General features: G+C 37.3%; 1 protein-coding gene across 1 annotated transcript in view; it reads right to left on the minus strand.

Moving 5' to 3' along the window:
• The window catches only part of LOC150079131 (annulin-like), a 189,911-nt gene that overhangs the window by 108,842 nt on the left and 61,272 nt on the right, over positions 1-19,797 (minus strand). Inside the window, exons 5-6 of the mRNA XM_090382963.1 lie at positions 16,172-16,337; positions 10,603-10,741 (exon numbers count right to left, since the gene is read on the minus strand). Coding sequence (XP_090239089.1) covers positions 10,603-10,741; positions 16,172-16,337 — 305 coding nt within the window. The remainder of the gene's footprint in view (positions 1-10,602; positions 10,742-16,171; positions 16,338-19,797) is intronic.

A 19,797-nucleotide genomic window follows, 5' to 3' on the forward strand; every position in this document is an offset into this window, starting at 1 on the left:
CTGCACTGCTCAGAAAACTTCATATCTGCCTACACGATTACCTCCAGGTCCTTTTCATTCTCTACCACTGTCAGTGTAGTCCTACCCAGTTGATACGTTACTCTGGGATTACTGCTTCCCATATGCAGTACTTTACATTTGTCAATGTTAAACGTCAGTTGCCGCCTCCCAGCCCATCTGCTCAATGTTTCTAGATCCTTTTGCAATAGCATACTGTCATCAGTGTCATTAACAACTCTGCCGACCTGCATATCAGCTGCAAACTTGGATTAAGCCTGATATACCATCATCAATAGCATTAATAAATACAGAAAACAACAATGGACCCCTACACTGAACCCTGGGAAACTTCCTAATAACATTAATCCACAAAGAACAGTGTCCATTGATTACCACTCTCTGTCTTCTCCCACTCAACCATCCCTTTATCCATAGCAGCAATTTGCCTCCAATGCCACTGCTCCAATTTGTGCAGCAGCAGATGCAATGGAAGTATAAATGAGAACTTACTCTTTTGTAAACCTTTGCATACATGGGCCACTCCATAAACAATTTTTAAAATTATGGTTGACTATTTAAAAGGCAGTACTATCAATCAGTCGAAATGTGTTGGAATTAGTACTAAGAGGGCTCACGCTATGACTAGGGCAAATACAGTAGAGTTCATACTCGGGTGAAATCTATGTCACCAGAAGCAAAATTTATTCACTGCTGCTTCACTAACAATTTAAAAATGCCTAGTGATTTAAAGACAGTTTTAGAGGAATCCATAAAACTATATCTGAGCATGTGGTCATCTAGGAGTATAAACAGAAAATGCATCTTTATTTTTATTAATTCATTAAGGCTTGCCCTTTGAATTCAAGAATTTTCATGGCTCTTGTATGAGGAAATGGGTAGCGATCACCATCAACCACTCTTTGTATACTGAAATTGTTGGCTTTCTTGAGGGCGAGTTCTTACTCACCTATTTGAGTTGCGAGACAAAGTGAAAATTTTTTTGTTTCAATAAAATTTTTAGTTTTCTCATTGTTTCAATGACTTTTCTTGGTTAGCAAAGTTGGCATTCTTAGATGATATATTTGGCCACATTAACAAACTTAACCTAAGTCTTCAGAGAAAAGCTGTAAATATATTTAAAGTTCAAACAAAATAGAACCTATCATCAGGCAATTAGATCTGTGGCCTCATTGATTGAATCAATCAAAATACAAATAATTTTTACATCTGATTTTTAATCTCAACAAAATTGCAACTTCTGGATAATGTAAAAAACATTTGCCAACCATACAGATACAGCTGAATGCATGCTTTCCTGTTCCTGATTCAAGATATGACTGGATTAAAAATCCCTTTGTGAGTATTGATAATTCAGTATTCACAATTCTGGCATCAGAAGAACAATATAGCTTAACAGCACTTTTGTGTGATAACTCTTAAAGGTAGCCTTCACCCAAAAGAATCTCAATGACTTCTGGTTACACGTTCATTCTGAATATCCACTATTATCTAATAAATCTGTATAGTACTTGATGCTTTTTCCCACAACATATGTTTGTGAAAGTGAATTTTCTGCACTGTTGCACTGAAATCAAAGTACAGAAACAAGCTGGATGCGGAACAAGATGAAACTATCAGCACTTCAACCAGACATTCAATCTCTGATATCTGCGAAACAGCACCAGCCATCTTAAGTGACTATATACACTGAGTGATCACTGAATTATAACCACCTAACTAATACCATGTTAGGCCACTGTTCGCATGGATAACAGCTACTATTTGCCTATGCATTGACTCCACTAGCCTAAAGACATCCATAGGAATCTGCAGCCATGCTGCTTGCAAGACTTTCCATGGTACTGGAATAGATGGTTATGTCTAAGCCTCACTTTCCATTCCAAAATATCCCACAGGTATTCAACTGGATTGAGATCAGACAAATTTGAAGGCTAATCAAGGTAGATGATAATGTCACTGTGTTCCTCAAACTTTTCGCACACAGTGCAGGCCTGACATGGCGCATTATCATCTTGGAAGATCCCATTTCTCTCCGGAGAAAAAATGCAATATGGCAGGGGGCACATGGTCTCCTAAGAGCTGCCGATAGACCTCACCAGTGAAACGTTGGTCCACATACACCAAGGGTCCTAAGTTCTTTCAGGCAAAACATGCCCTATATTAAGCAACCACAGCCACCTTCCTGGATAGTGCGAATCATGCTGATGGGTCCATAGTCTTACACTGCTTGCACCATGCATGAAGGTGTCCACTGGTGTGATGTACCAAGTATTTGGACATATCCGACCAACACACTCATTTACAGTCCTCCCATGTCCAATCAGTATGCTGACACCACAGCATTCGCCACTGATGATGATCAGCAGCGAGGAGAGAGAGAGAGTGTCTCTTGGGTTGTCTGCTGTGGAACCCCATATGTCTGAGTGTGTGGCGCATCATCATTTGGGATCTTATCCTTGCATTCTCCATATTGTACTGTGATGTCACCTGTCACACAGTAACCTGCCGTTGAGCCTGTACAATTCTCTGCAACCTTGTCTCACCACAAATATCCACCTTGCGATCCTTTACAGTTCTGTCAGTGGGAAGTGGTTTGACTTGTTCAACACTACCTTTAATCATAGTGGCTGTGAGAAAACAACAAGACATGCCATTTCCGATATGGAAGCACCCTATGCAGGAACTCCTGCAATCATGCCTATTTGAAACACTGTGATAACTTTACTACGCCCCGTATCTGCTACTTTATCACTTTGACTTGCACAACCAGATGCAAATAAAAAATGCTCTAGAGTAGGAAGCTGTTCCACTTTTTATACTACAAGTTAAGCAGCATAGTATTCCATTACAGATGGGATGATCATAATTCAGTAATTACTGTGTGTGTGTGTGTGTGTGTGTGTGTGTGTGTGTGTGTGTGTGTGTGTGTGTGTGTGTGTGTGTGTGTGTGTGTGTGTGTGTGTGTGTGTGTGTGTGTTTATCCCCTCTTACTAGTTGGATTTTTTTTTTTTTAATTTACCTTTCATAGTAATGTCATTTTCATTTTACTTGTGTGATTTCACTTTTTAACTCATATTTATTGTGTATTTTTTATTATTGTACCATTCAAATTTTGTTTTGTGTGCTTTATCTTATCTTTCAATACATTAAAATAATTTTCCTCCTAGTGATATTTATTCAACCAATAGGAGAAGCAGGATGCAGATTACACGGTAATACGTAACAAATACTAAATTACGTAACAGAAGCTTGTTTTATTGTAGTAAAAGCACGATCATGCTAGTTTATCTAGCATGACCACGCAGAACCATTCTTGATTTCCATATGTAACGTATTTATGTATTCATAGCTCTTGAAGAGAGACATACAGTGTCAAAACCCTCTGTAAATATTTAATTTTATTTTATCAAATGAAGCGAAGCCTCCTAGTTATTAAATTATTATCTGACTGTGGATTTTATTATTATTTCTATTGTTATTTTTATTATCATTAGCATTAGTAGAGGCATACATTGCAAGAAAGCAAGCTTATACAGCATCAGCCAAAAAAAAAAAAAACCATGCCATTTCGCCCCTCCATTAGTTCCAAATGTCTGTCTAGTTCAGCTTTAAATTTATTTAGGTTATCAACTTTCCACAACAAAAGATTGAAGTCTGTTCCACCAATCAACCACCCGCTGGTTAAAGGCAAATTTCTGCAGAAAGGGTGCAAGAATATTTGCTGATGCTATCGAGGCAGAGTTAGGTGGGTCGGAAAACTGCTAGCTTGGGGGAATAGATGAACTAATAGATTAACAGTAGCCGCTGGCACAGAAGAAAGTGATTCTTGCACTGCTTCTATTGAAATGAGCAGCAGCCTGGAAAGCAAGGCAATGGGGATTTCCAGGATTGCTGGGAGTCGTAGTGGAACAAGTAAATACATGGGCTGTGTTAGGGTAACTAAGAGTAGAAACAGGTGCATGTATACTTGCATGTACACCAATGCTAGGAGTACAGTTAATAAATTTGATGAGCTTGAAGTGCTAGTCAAGACATCAAAGGTAGATATTGTTGGGATATCAGAGACATGGTGTCACACAGACATAAGCAATGCAGAATTGGAAATTGGGGAGTACAATTGTTGTTTGTTGTTTGGTTTTTAGGAGCATTAGAAACTAAGGCCATATTGCTCCGGTAATATGCAGTGGTCATTCCCTGACCTTTCCGCATCCTCCGTATTTGGTGGTGACGAGCTTGAACCCCAGTCTAATCAAGAAGCATGTGCTACGCACTGCTGCTCCTTCCCACCTGGCTATGGGGGCGCCTGGGGGGGGAATTCAATGTGTGCAGGAAGGATAGACAGGACTGGAAGGGAGGAGGAGGGGTTATGCTGCTAGTTAAGAAACACATAAAAATCTAAGGAAGTGCATCCAATTGATGTTGGTGGACAATGTAACATTGAGTCTGTTTAGTGCGACATAAGCACTAGGAAAGGAAAAATGAGAATAGGTGTGTTACAGGCCTAAGAAATCTGATGAGTATAATGAGCAATTGTGCAGAGAAATAGAGTGAGCCAGTAAATCATAGTGTCTTATGTCAGAGTATCTGCTGGCTGGAATAAAGAATATACTCATCAAATGGGAAGTCAATCAAGCACAATATTTTACCTGATTTGTGTGAAACTTTGTTCTGTGTTGCACACAGCAAAATGAAGCCCGCAGATATATTCTGCGATAAAAGATTACTTTCATAATATGCTTGTCACTGTAAAGTCTTCTTGTGGAAGAATTAGGCACAGAGTGGTTAGAGGTTGTCCACAGGGATCCATTAATGTGGAATCTGGTGTTGAATGAGTGTTTGCTGCGAACATATCCAGATGTATCCATGGTAGCACATACCAATGATTTGGTTTTGCTGGTACAAGGCAACTCAAGACAACAGTTGGATAAAATTCCAATTCTATGTTGATCGAGTTGCATCATTGGAGTAGACTGCATAGGTTGATGGTTTCACAGAGCAAAAGTATTCATTGAGAATTATCTCATAAATAAAATAAATAAATAAATTTTTGTTTATACTCCAGGATGACCACATGGTCAGAGGAGTTCACAAGACAAAGAGAATACAACAAACAGCACTGTATTCAATAGTCACGGGCTTGAACCCTGGTCACTCAAGGCACATGTACTTATGCACCCTCCCACCTGACCACTCAGCTATGGGGCGCCTCCGTAGCCAGGTGGGAAGGAGCAGTAGTGCATAGCACACGCTTCTTGATTAGACCGGGGTTTGAGCCCATCACCACCAAATATGGAGGATGCGGATAAGGTCAAGGGAGTGACCACCGCATATTCCTGGAGCAATATGGCCTTAGTTGCTAATGCTCCTAAATAACAAACAAACAAACAACTCAGCTATAGGGGCCTTTACTCATTGTATATTTAAGTGATGAGAAGAGGCTTGGTTAGAAAAGCAAGTCATGACCTTATGGCCTTGTTATTAACTTTCTCAGTTACAAATTTTCCTATAAATAACTAAAGCTCAGAGCAGTTAAACTAGCTGCGATAATAAATTTTATTTTTTATTAGTGAATTCTATGCAACAAAGTGCTATCTTTCTAATAATTTATACCCACATATAAATTGCCTTTCAGTGCTCATACAGAATCCAAGTTGATTACACAACATATGATTCATATGATTAAAGTTAATTTAGTCAAAATGCCAATAAATTAGTTTTGACCTAATTTATTCCATTCTTTTTTTATTAACATACCACTTGAAAAAAATTGGAAAGTTATTGTACCACCATAGTAATAAATCATAAATTATGTCAATTTTTTAAATTTATTTGCATTTAATTTTCTTATCATCTAGCAAAATTAGGTGTATGTTCACAGGTTGAGAAGCTATGTTTATTTATAAGTTATTGCTTAGAAGCATAGTGATTCAATGAGTTGCATTGAAACTAACTCAGAACCTGCCTTTAGGCAGAGTGTTCACTGCATTTGATTACTCACTTTTACAAGAAAAATTCAGGTTTTCTTGGCTTCCCCAGCAAAAGCAATACAACCTAGACAACAAGATGTGCCACCCATTCCAAGAAGAAAAGACTTAGAAAAGACCAACTGTAAATCACAGATGTATTCTTCTTTAAAAATAAATAAAATAAAAAATAAACTAATCTTTTTTTCATTAATAGCTCAGTTCTGATTTTGTATATATTCCAATCACTGATTTTGATTTTGTGTATATTCAAGATTATTTGTCGGGGCTGCATTATCAGCAAAATCATTTCTGGTAATGCCAATGTGGCTGGAAATCCAGCAGAAGCGAATGTCAAATTCACTCAGAGAGCAAATCATCTTCTGAATCTGGAACAGGATTGGATGATTGTTGTGTTGCATCACTGATAGAGCCTGTAGTGCACTCAATGAATCGGTATATATAATGACTCAGTGATGTTGGCAGGATGTTATGTGGTCCAAGGCTAACTCTACAGCATGCAGCTCTGCAGTATATGCTACATTCAGGGGGAATCTGCTCAGATATACCACAGTCAGAAAAGACAGCTACAGATCCCACACAATTCTGACATTGAGCCATCTGTATACAGAGGCAGGAAGTCAAAATGTTTGACTCGGTGTTGTGAATAGAGTTGAAGGTAGATGGTAGGCAGTGTATCCAACTTCATCCAGTTTTTAAAGAAGTCACATGCTGGAGTTAGAACATGTCAAGGTGGAAGGGGCTGCTTTGGTGACTGAACAACCTTGTCTACAATTATGTTAAGCTCTCTGAGTAGCTCTTGGACACAAATACCGAATGGATGGATGGATGGCAGTTCGACATGTCTTATAAAGATTTTTCCACCGTGGATCAAAAACGGATGTCCGCGTGGGGTGGTCTGGCAGGGAGTTCAGCTTAAAGACATACTGTAGAGACAACTGTTTTCATCAAAGTGACAAAGATGGTTCATTTGCTTTGACATACAGACTTTGGACAGGTTATGTTCTGAATGCCCCATTAGCAATAGGAATGGCCTGATGGTGAATAGGGTCAAGCCAGCAAAGTGCACTATTTCTGGCGGAAGAATATAACTGAGACCCATAATCTAATTTTAAGCATACAAGTGCATGGTACAGAAGGAGTAAAGTGCATCTGCCTGCACTCCAACAAGTAGATGAGAGAGCATGAAGAATATTAAGCCCTCTCATGCACTTTGTACGTAGCTGACGAATGTGTTGGAGGAATGTCAGCTTTTTGTCAAATATGAGTCCCAAGGCCTTAGTCTCAACTACTACTGGAAAGGTTCTTTGTCCAAGTCTTAATTCAGGTTCGGGGTGAAGGTTACGCTTGCAACAAAAATGGAAGCAAACTGTCTTCTCCGGTGAGAACCTGAAACTGTTAGTCATTGCCCAGGAGCTGAGATGGCCAACAGTTTGTTGCAGTTGTCTCTCAATGGCTGTTGCATGATTGAGTAAATATACTATCATAATCGACATAGACGGCATTGTTTACAGTTGGAGGAAGTTGTTCAGTAATTCAGTTTATTTTAATGGCAAAAAAGCATAACACTTAAGACAGATCCTTGAAGTACCCCCCCCCCCCCTCCTGGCAAAAGGGCCGATCCTACTCAAACTTGGAAAAGACAGTGGGATAAAAAGATTTTAATAAAAACAGGAAGGTGGCCACAAACTGCAGTTATAAAGGTCTTTTAAAATATCAAATCTCCAAGTTGTGTCATAAGCTTTTTCCATGTCAAAGAAGATGGACACCAAGTGTTCTCTTTTTTAGAAAAGCATCTTGAATAGATGTGTGCAGTCCAATTAAGTGGTCCAAAGTGGAGTTGTTACTTTGGAAGCTGCACTGAAAGTGGGAGAAAAGGTCATTTGATTCTAAGTACCATAATAGATGAGTATTAACCATTCTCTCCAATATTTTGAACAAACAGCTAGTCAGGCAATAGAATGATAGTTTTTCAAAAATTTGGGATCCTTTCCTGGCTTGGAAAAAGCAAGTATATTTGCCTTGCACCAGGTTAGTTAGTTATTTGGTTTTTAGGAGCATTAGTAACTAAGGCCATATTGCTCCGGGATATGCGGTGGTCATTCCCTGATCTTTCCGCATCCTCCGTATTTGGTGGTGACAGGCTCGAACCCTGGTCTAATCAAGAAGCATGTGCTACGCACTGCTGCTCCTTCCCACCTGGCTATGGAGGCGCCTTGCACCAGGTGTCTGGAAACTATTCAAGCAAGATTCTGTTGTATGGAAAGAGCAGACTATCTATGGACTTTGATGAAAGACGTTTAACCATTTCATAATGGATGTTGTCTGGTCCAACAGTGGTAGCCTTCATAAGGGTACTGTTTTCATCTGGTGGATAGTAAATGGCCTATTATATGGGTAGTAACCTTTTGATAAAAAATTAAAGGCCTGTTTTTCAGTGTTGCATTTAAGCACCAGAAACTCTGAGGAGTTAAATGATATTGCTGAGATGTTAACAAATGTTTCCCCAAGAGCATTAGCTATTGCAGTAGAGTCTGCACTAGCACATCTGTTATATTCCAGGGTGGGCAGTGTATTCTAACATCTAAATATCAATTTTGTTTTATGTCCACAGGAAGCTGTGGATAAACAAAATCAGAAACTGCAGATATGTGAAACTGATAGTTGTAGGCAGTGGCGTAGCCAGGGTAAGGTAACAGGTAACTGTACCCCCCCATTTGTGTTTTATATCAGTGAAGGGGAAACACATTTCACCATAATAACGTAAAAACCAACACAATTCCAGCTATCAGTATAATCGCAAATGCAAGTAGATCGAGTTTACTACCAGTTTATAACAGATTCCACTAGCAGAAATGCAACTGGAAATTGTTTTTATTGTTTTATGGTAGTAACCCCTAGAAATGTGCTTTAGTAAAATGTGAGGTGTTAATAGTGTATCTCTGCCTTTATGGTGTTGTTTATTCAGTTGCTACACGTGCACAGCTTTGTTTATGTGTATCAAGCGTGCCTCCTCATTTTGTAATTGTGCTTTATTCTCTAAAAATGAGTAAAATACTTAAAAGGTGTGAAAAGGAAGCATCCTGGTGAAGACACTACAGATTCAGAGAAAAAAAGAAAAGCAATATCAATAAACAGAGGCAGACTGGCTCAAAAATTCTTACCCGGAAAAATTTATAGTGGCCTCATACTATGGTTTATGGAAAAAATTACTCTGGCCTCCGGCCCACCGGGGTTTCGCCGGTAAGGCTTATGGCCAGTCTGCCTCTGTCGATAGAGAAAAAATATGAAATTGTGAAACACTTTGAGCGAAATGAAAGACCATGTGATATTGCACGTGCTACAGGCCTAAATGAGGCAACGCCGAGAATTACAAAGAATGCAGAGAAAATAAAAACAACTTTCATAGCAGAAACAACTCAAAGTGTAATTAAAATTCATTAGATTAAGACACAAAGAATTGGAAGAGATGGAATTGCTGTCATCTGTTTGGATAGAAAATCAAACAAAAAACAAGTTTGCTTACAATAGAAGCAAAGGCATTAGCAATATTTTATTACGTAATAGTCGTAATAAAATACGTAACTATTTTATTACGATTATTTATTTTGTTTTGGTTACAAATGTGTGTTCAATCTTGGGTGGTCGGCACCTAACCCTATTTTTCCCACAGGGCCTCTTGTTTATATTGCACGATTTTGCATTGCATGAGGGTTTCCAAGAACGCAACTATCGTGCTATACGAGGACTTACTGTACAATAATTAAGTTGAGTCAGTACGGCAGGAAAACAAATTTCATAATTGGAAATGCTAATGTTCTCAGCACCAACAACATCCAATTGAAAAAGGACAAAAAAAAATACAGTTACTTAATAATTGAATATAAACATCAATAAACACAGATTTAGCTTTTCAGATTGTTTATATGAAATGTAAATAGATGATAGTACAATAATTGCGCCAGTACAGCTGGAAAACAAATTTTGTAATCGAAAATGCTGATGGGCATGCTGGATGCAACATTGGACTGCAAAGGGTTAAATATTAATTTGTTCTTATTTTGACAAAAAATGAACAGAATCTGATTGGGACAATAAAATCATAAAAAAATAAATAAAAAATAAACTTATTTCACTTCTTTTTTGTGCTATCTTCTACATCTATTTATGTTTTGTTTGATTCAACTTTATTAATATTTGCATCTGAATTTTGGAGAACCATTTATGCATTTGCTAGCCAGAGTCAGTCAGTGCTTGACAAGTGCAATCTTCTCAGATTTTAAAATTTATTTCTGAGCTGCCATTTCTTACAAAATGTGTCTACAATTACTTAGAAACAGAGATATGACAGTGGCAGCATCTACTGGAAGATTTGGAATATACTTTGAAGTATTATTTGAAACAATCTTGGAAAAAAAAAAAAAAAAAAAAAAAAAAGGAATTTTGAGCTCTATCCATACATTTTTATGTGTTATTAGCCTGAATTTATATTAATATTATGATCAAGAAGGTAGTCTTTCTTGTGGTCCTTATGTGCACAACAACATGGGAGTAAAGTGGGAGGAAGAAGAAAGATAAACTGAAAATGTATCCTTACCACAAAGAATCATCATTATAAGTGTCTACCAAATTACCATCTTCATCGATAAACCAATTTAATGATAAACTTCCATGTGTGTCATGGCCACACAAATAAGCAGTTACAGTTCTTGCAGCTATTCCCAACGCTCGATACACTAAAATTTAAAACGATAACACAATTACAAAATGGCAGAAATTAACATAAAAAAAAAAAAGTTTTAATTAACATAAATATTTTTAATAACATTAATTCTATGAATGTCTGCAAAAATTATATTAAGAAAGTAAAGGATGAATTCACAAAAACATCTTGAAGATGTTTTTGAATTTTTTATTGAATAAACTTATACCCATTACACTGTGTAACAAACATTTCAAATGCTTCTGTTTACCTCCATTATTGCTATTTCTTTATGATTTTGAATATACAGTGATGAAATAGCTAGATCTTTGGTATACCAGTTGGCATCCTACTTTACTGTCAGGGTTCAATTTCCTTCCTGCTGGGGAAAAAGTAATTTAAAAATTATGCAAAAAAATGAAAATTTTTATTTATGTTTGGCTGTAGTCCTGAGGTAAACATACGCAGGCAATAGTATGTCCATTATAAGATCAAATCACGTGTTGCAAAAAAAAAAAAAAAAAAAAATCAAGTTTGTGCTGGTATATTGCTGAAATGAAACAGTTACAAAGTTGTTAACTTTGTAACTGAGCTTTCTGAGCATAAATTAAAATTTATTTATAAAATTATAGCTTTTTCCTTTATAACTGAGTTTTTTTAACTTAAAAAAAATAAAAAGAAATAAAAGAAATTAGAGGAAAATATATTGCATATATATCTATTATCAAGGTTTATCTAAGCTACAGAAAGCAAACAAAAAAACTGGAAAAATTCAATGGCAAAGTTTGGTGAAATTCTAGCAGTTGCTCTTGACACTAAGGTAACAGTACGCTGTTCTGTCTTCCATCTTCTCCACTAATGCAGGTGTTCCCCAAGATTCAGTTATTTCTATCACTCTTTTCTTCCTGTATTAATGACTTTCTTCCACTGACTGGAAATCCTATACGCAGCTTTTCTGATGATAGTGCACTATATTCCCCCCTTCCAGCTGGAGAAACCTTGCCCTGCATAAACAGCTTCAACTTTTCAAATATCTACCACCAATTCCTTAAATGTGAATGGTACCAATTTTCCTTAAATGTGGATCTCCATATCATTTTCCAATTTGGCAAATGAAACTTAAGTTCAATCCTTCTAAAAACTCAGTCCAGTCTTATTTCTCACAAAAAAGTGTCTACTGCACATATGCTCATCTCTGATGACATCCAGACTTCTAAAGAAGCTCATCATTACCTCTAATCTTTCTTGGCATAAGCACATCACAAAAAATATTGTCTCAAACCTCTCTGAAGCTTGTAGACTACAAAAGAGGGCAGTCACATTAATTAACAAACCATCTCTTACAAAGTCTTTCCCCCTCTGTCTCACAGATATTCAAGTTTCTGCTGCATGCAGTCTCTACAGATAATTTTATGGCACTCTTCTTCTGAACTAGCAGCTGCAATTCCCAGCTCTCTCTCTCATACTAATCCAAACACTTGCCATGATCAGTTGGCATCCATTCACTGTACAACTCCAATCATGCAGAACCAACTTCTCTTTTCCTCATTTATCCCTTCTCCTTCTGTTCCCTAAAACAATCTTCCTTCACATGCATTTCCTGAAATTTACAAATCTATAGAAATTCAAATTTGATCTCAAACTGTATCTTCTGTCTTGTCAGCTTCCAACCAATGAGTAGTACCAAGTACTAGTAGATACCAGTACTTTTCATGTTTGGGATTTTCATAAAAAAAAGCATAATTATGTATTCAAATTAAATTTCAAGATGGTGTGTGGTTGTATCTTCATGGTAATTAAATTTACAAGACAATAAGGCATTAATCCCATACAATGACAAGATCTCTAAATTGAAATGAACATGTGGGTATAAATTAAAAAAACTAAAGAGAACAAACTACATTGTATAACATATCCATAATAAATGTACAAATCACAGTTTAAAAATAAAATTAAATAAATATAAAATTAAATATCTACAGGCCCAAAGGCAATGTTCACAATTATCTATTTAAAAAAAAAAAAGCCACTTGGGTGTTGCTTCATTGTAGATTAAATCTAAAAGTAATGAAAAAAACTCACAATGTATTAAAATTAGCTAACCACAGTTTAATATGATGAAAACAAAAGATATTATATAAAAGGTAACTCAAGGTAGAAAGAGGAACTTATCATGGAAAAAAAAAATTCTCATAATTATGAAAGATCATTGATTTAACTGAACACTGTTCATAATTATTACTTAGAATCAATCAAAAAAGAATTTTTCTTAATACATTAGTGAGGTGATTCATTCAATTTTAACTTTATAGTAAATCTGCATGCATGCCTTTCACACAAACAAGACTTTTGTCAAAATAACTAGTTGCAAACTCCTTTGACCCATGTGGCACAGATGCATCCATCTGTGCCAGGGTATAAACAGAACATTTTATTTAGACAATAAGGTAAGGCTTGCCCAATTATAAGTTGGCTCCAGAAGTGAAATATAAAACAGACCATTGAGGTCAAGGAATAAAGTAAGGCACAGATGGATGCATACCCTTTCCAGAACTGTTGTGACTTCCTATATGATGTTATCTTGGGCCTACTTCCAAAAATATAAATAAAGCATCCCCCCCCCCCAAACTTGTCTGAAAAGCTATTTCCATCCCTGATCAAGGTGCTGTAGGGAAAAACCCACTAACAAATCATAAATGCATAATATAGTATTAGTATTAGTATTAGTAACGGCCACATGATGCAAGAAAGCCTATGGCTTATGCTGCACCAGCCAAAAAAAAAAAAATCCGAACAAAACAATGATAAAAACAAAAAATAAAATAAAATAAAATAAATAACTAAATAATAATAATTAATAAAAAAAAAAAAAAAAAGGAAATTAAACCTATCATCCTATGCGTTTCCCTTACCCGAAAGTACTATCCAGATGACCTTTGAATTTCCCCAAACTGTCGGCCTTTACCACCCATGAAGGCAACTTATTCCAGTAATTTATAACTCGCTGGCTAAAATAAAACTTCCTGCAGTCCAATCTAAACATTTCCCCCCGTAACTTGAATTTATGTCCCCTAGTTCTAGCATCATTTATAATCTTGAAAATTTTGTCTTCATTCATTTTACTGATGCCTCTCAGAGCCTTAAACACCTCAATCAAATCTCCTCTAAGGTGTCTAGTTTCCAAACTCTGCAACCCACATATTCGAAGTCTTTCTTCATAAGGACGCCCTTTTGCCGATCTCACCAGGCGAGTTACCCTTCTTTGCACCCTTTCAAGAAGCTCAATGTCTTTCTTTAGGTGCGGTCTCCATACTTGAACACAGTATTCCAAGTGTGGTATAACATAAGCCTTATATAATGGGATTATCACATCCCTATCTCTACTTGCAAAAGTTCGATAGATCATCGATAGGACACCATGGGCCTTCCTCGCAACCTGTTTACAATGCTCAGAGAATTTCATGTCTGACCGTATCGTAACACCCAAGTCCCTTTCCTCCAGTAATCTGGGTTTAGTTGAACTCCACCAAGTGAATAAGTTTTTTTGGGATTACTGTTTCCCAGGTGTAATACCTTACATTTTGTTGGATTAAAGCACAGCTGCCGTTTTTCTGACCATTCCTGAAGTCTATCTACTAATTTTAACATCATCTGCAAATTTAGACATCACGCCCTCTATCCCTTCATCAATGTCGTTTATGAAAATTAAAAACAACAGTGGTCCTAATACTGATCCTTGGGGAACCCCACTTCTTACATCAACGCAATCTGAGGAATAGCCATTTATCACAACCCTCTGCCTCCTGCCCTGAAGCCATCCTTCTATCCATCTAAGGATTTTCCCAGTGATTCCAACCTGTTCCAGCGCTTATAAAGCAACCGCTCATGTGGGACTGAGTCAAAAGCTTTGCTGAAATCTAAATAAACAATGTTGAAATTATTCCCTAAATCCAGCTCGTGAGTGACCCTTTCGAAATAGCGAACCAGATTTGTTAAACACGATTTTCCCTTTACAAAACCATGAGTATCCTTGAGAATTTCAATTCGATCCAAATGATCCTGAATTCCACCCTTGATCATTGCCTCCATGATTTTCCCTACTACTGAAGTCAGACTGACAGGTTGATAATTTCCAACTTCACTTTTAGAGCCACCCTTATGTATGGGAGATACATTTGCACTTTTCCAATCCAAGGGAATCTCCCCAGAGTCTAGTGATGCTCGCATAATTAGCCTCAATGGTTCAATGCACTCGCTTGCCGCCTCTCTTAAGATTATAGGGTATATTCCATCAACTCCAGGAGCCTTACTGGTCTGTAGGCTCGAAAGTTTTTTCATTAAATAATCTTGCGAAATTTCAATATCATTAATTACATATTTTTTAACTTCGCTCCCACAATTTCCCATTGCCACAAAAGGCTTTTCATTTGTAAATATCGATGCAAAATAACTGTTGAGTTCATCTGCAACGGCAGCTGGTGTATTTATTACTATCCCCTTTCCCTTACGTAAAGGTCCGATCTGGTTTGTCCTGCTCTTCTTGGCATTTATATATGTGAAGAATTCTTTATCCCCCCTCTTTGCTCTGTTTGCTAGTGATTTCTCATACACTGCCTTTGCCTGTCGAACCTTTTCTGTGGCTCTATTACACATCACCTTGTAGCTGTTATAGGCTTCAGTACTTTTTATTGCTCTGTAACCTTTCCATGCCACCTTTTTCTGCTCAAGTAATGTGGCAACTTCACTATTCATCCAACTTGGAACCCTTCTCATGGAGTATTTTTTTAATGGTATATATGCATTCAAGGCATCTGTGATTAATGTTTTAAAAGCGTACCACAGTTCAATTGTATTCATTCTCTGCACGATATCTACCCAGTTAATAGAGGTCATGTAGCACCTTAAGGCATCGTAATTTCCTTTTCTGAAATTAAAACCCCATTCCTTTGCCTTTTACTTCTGCTACCTCTCTCGTCATCATCCACCGTAGAACTCCGTGATCACTTCCTGCTACTGGTTCTTCTACTGTCAGCCCTGTTATGTCATCTGATTCATGTGTGATGATGAGGTCTAGGATATTCTTTTCTCTAGTACTTTCCCTGACATGTTGATACAAATAACAGACATCTAGTTGATTTAAAAATTTTGTTCCCCATGTCGAGTTTCCTTCCCATTTACTCCAATCAATTAGAGGCAAATTGAAATCACCCATAATAAGGCATTGACGCTTACTTGCCCATTCCATTTGCATGTAGAGGCTTTTGTCATAATCTTCACAATCACCTGGTCTGTAGATTACTCCTACTCGCATTATACCTTTGTTTCCAACTATCTCACACCATACAGACTCTATACTAGCATGTGAAATGTCTGAATCCGGGATAGCTATCGTGGCACTCAGGCTGCTTCTGATAAGAAGCATTACCCCACCACCCCTTCTATCTAACCTATATAAGTTTGTTACCTGTAGTTGCTAACACTGGAAATAACCACGGACTACCATATTTAACTGTCCGACGTGTTTTGTAAAATTCTTGTAAAATAGAAGCACTACTTGTCCAGACTGAAGACCTGTCCAGTTCTATGGTTGGGGCTATTTCAAGTATTCCATTTCCATGAAAAGAGCATATCTATGAAACAAAGTAAATAATATAAATAATTCAATTAAAATACAGAGTTTTAATCTCTTAATTCAACTTAATTAAGTAAGATTAAGTAATTAATTAATATCTTTGTAGGATTAATTAATTAATCCTACAAAGTATATTATCTGAATATAAGATGCATAGCATAGCCTTAGTCTGGACAGTAAACAAACATAAAAATACTGACACTAATGCAGCATATTAAAATTATTCAAAATTATCCAATATTAAAATTATTCAAAATTATCCAATATTAAAATTATTCAAAATTATCCAATATTAAAATTATTCAAAATTATCCAATGCTGTAATCCATTAGTATTAGTAGTGAAAAATGATGCAAGGAAGCATGCTTATACATCATCAGAAAAAAAAACAAAAAACTAACCACCTTCATCTACCCATCTGCCTCTAGCAATTCTTTTTAAATTTTACCTTGAATTTATTTGAACTACCCACTTACACAAAACCAAATGGTAGTTTCTTCCAACAGTCTATTACTCTGGCTGAAAGCAAATTTTCACCCATCTGTTCTGTAGCCATCCTTTTTTCAATTTAAGTATAAGTCCCCTTATGTGTGTTGTCTGAGAAAGAGCAAGGATGCCATCAACATTTAGTTCACTCAATCTATTTAGAGCCTTAGGCAATTCAACCAGGTCTTTTCGCAAGTCCTGCAATTTTCTTAGAAATAAAGTCTAGTCTTTCATGGTAAGAATACCCTTTTGAACAACCAGATTAGTCAAGAGTCCTTAACTAATCTGGTTGCTCTTCTCTGTATCCAGTGTTCTCCCCAGGATTGAATGGACACACCACCCAGTGAATTTAACTGACCGCCTAGCTAAAATTTAAGCAATTCTCATGGTACCATATGGTACTGCTCACTGATCTCGATCAATATTCTCGTCCTTTATCTAAACCTTGGTTTTCCAATAAATGTGCTAAGGCTGTCCAAGAGAAGAACGTTGCATATCGTAGTTGGCTTGTTTCTAATTCTTCAGTTTCATTTTCTGCGTACACCAAAGCTCGCAACAATTGTAAAGCAGTTATTAATCAGTCCAAACTAGAGTTTGAACAGGCTAAGAGTAGAAAACTTGCTTCTTGCCCTAATGGTAGCCGAGCATTCTGGTCTCTTGCCAAAGCTATTGGCCGCAACTTTTGCTCATCTCTGCTCCCACCTCTGTCCAAACCAGATGGTTCTGTTGTCACTTCAGCCAAGGATAAAGCTGACCTGCTAGCATCCCATTTTTCTTTGAGCTCATGTATTAATGATCTTGGTAAAACACCTCCCACCATTCCTAACACGCTCCATTCAATGCCTCCTGTGGTCTTCCGTCAAAAGGATATCAGAAGGATTTTGATGAATCTTGATGCTAAGAAAGCTCCAGGTCCTGATGGTATTTCTCCACTTGTTCTCAAAACCTGTGCTCCTGAACTTACTCCTATTCTTTGCCGCCTTTTTTCACTTTCTTATTCCAAAGGTGTTTTTCCTTCTACTTGGAAATTTGCTTATATCCAGCCAGTTCCTAAAAAGGGTGACAAATCCCTCCCATCCAATTATCGTCCCATTGCAATTACTTCTACTCTTTCTAAAGTAATGGAGAAATCAATTAACCGCCAACACTTAAACTACCTAAAAACCTTCCGTCTGATCAACGATCGCCAGTATGGATTCCGTCAGTGTCGATCCACTGGTGATATTCTGGCTTATGTTACCCATTTATGGACTAATTCAATGGAAAGGTTCGGTGAAACACAAGTAGTTACTCTTGACATCTCAAAGGCTTTTGATCGTGTTTGGCATAAAGGTCTTCTAAACAAGCTTCCATCTTATGGTTTGCCAACTGTTTTTAGTAATTGGTTATCCAGTTTTCTCTCTGATCGCTCACTGAGGGTGATGGTAGATGGCTTTCTGTCTTCTAACTTCTCCACTAATGCCGGTGTCCCCCAAGGTTCAGTTCTTTCTCCCACTCATTTCCTCTTGTATATCAATGACCTTCTTCCATTGACTGGAAATCCTATCCATAGTTTTGCCGATGATAGCACATTGCATTCAACTTTCCATTTTGAGAAACCTTGTCCAGCTCAATCAGCTTCAAGTTCTCGAAAATCTGCTGCCAATTCCTTAAATGCCGATCTTCAGGTAATTCTCCAGTGGGGTAAAGACAACTTAGTTGATTTCAACCCTTCTAAAACTCAATCTTGTCTTATATCTCGCAAAAAGGATTCTTCTGCTCCTATGCTTATCTTTAGTGACACTCCGATTTCTAGGCAAAATGATATATCTCTTTTGGGGATTACCCTGACTTCTAATCTCTCTTGGCACAAGCACATTACAAATATTGCTTCCTCTGCGTCTAAAAAACTTGGTTTTCTCTTTCGCTCTCAGCGTTACTTTTCTCCCAAACAGCTGCTCACTCTGTATAAATCACAAATCCGCCCTGCCATGGAATATTGTTCCCACATCTGGGGTGGTGCCCGCAAAACCTCTCTCAGGCTTCTTGATTCCATTCAGAAGAGGGCAGTTAGGTTAATTAATGATTCATCTCTAACAGAGTCTTTCCACTCGCTGTCTCATAGACGCACTGTTTCTGCTGCATGCCTCTTCTACAGATACTTCCATGGGCACTGTTCTTCTGAATTGGCTTCTATAATTCCCGCTCTCTCTTTCAAAACAGTCCGAACACGTGCCGCCACCAGCCAACATCCATTTACTGTCCAACTTCAAACCCACAGAACAAACTTTTCATCTTCCTCATTTATTCATTCAACTGCCGTTTTCTGGAACAACCTTCCTTCATACGTATTTCCTGAAAATTACAATCTACAGAAGTTCAAGTCCAGTATCAACAAATATCTTCTTTCGTCTTCTCAACCTCCAACCCAAGCACGGTACTAAGTACTATAGGTTATAATACCTCTCGTGTTTGGGGTTCTCATAAAAAAAAAAATAATAAAAAAAATATATTAATTTGAACATGCTATGCGATCGAGCATATAATGTTAAATTATGCAATTAATTTTTGCTCTGGATTGCTTAAGTCACATTTATAAATAACAGAAAATTTTATAATATTGCGAAATATTACACTTCCCCACCCGGCTGCTTCATAATGTCACCTGGCTGGCAAAATTTTGTAGGGAGAAAATTTTGCCAGCTTGGTATCCATATCCTTCCTAAAATGATGCTTTCAGACCTTAGCATTAGCAAGGGCACATGATGCAAGAAAGCAAGCTTATATAGCATCAGCCAAAAATAAAAAAACACACCCCTTCTCATTTCACCCATTCACTCGCTCCAAATGTTTATCCAGTTCTGCTTTGAATCTGTTCAAGCTATCAACTTCTACGACAGATGGAAGTTTGTTCCAGCAATCAACCACCCGCTGGCTAAAGGCAAACCTCCGCACATCTATCCTAAAATTGTATTTCCTCAATTTGAATTTAT

Source organism: Mastigoproctus giganteus, chromosome 10 (genome assembly GCF_048544385.1).
Source record: "Mastigoproctus giganteus isolate SK-2022 chromosome 10, ASM4854438v1, whole genome shotgun sequence".
NCBI classification, from domain to species: Eukaryota; Metazoa; Arthropoda; class Arachnida; order Uropygi; family Thelyphonidae; genus Mastigoproctus; species Mastigoproctus giganteus.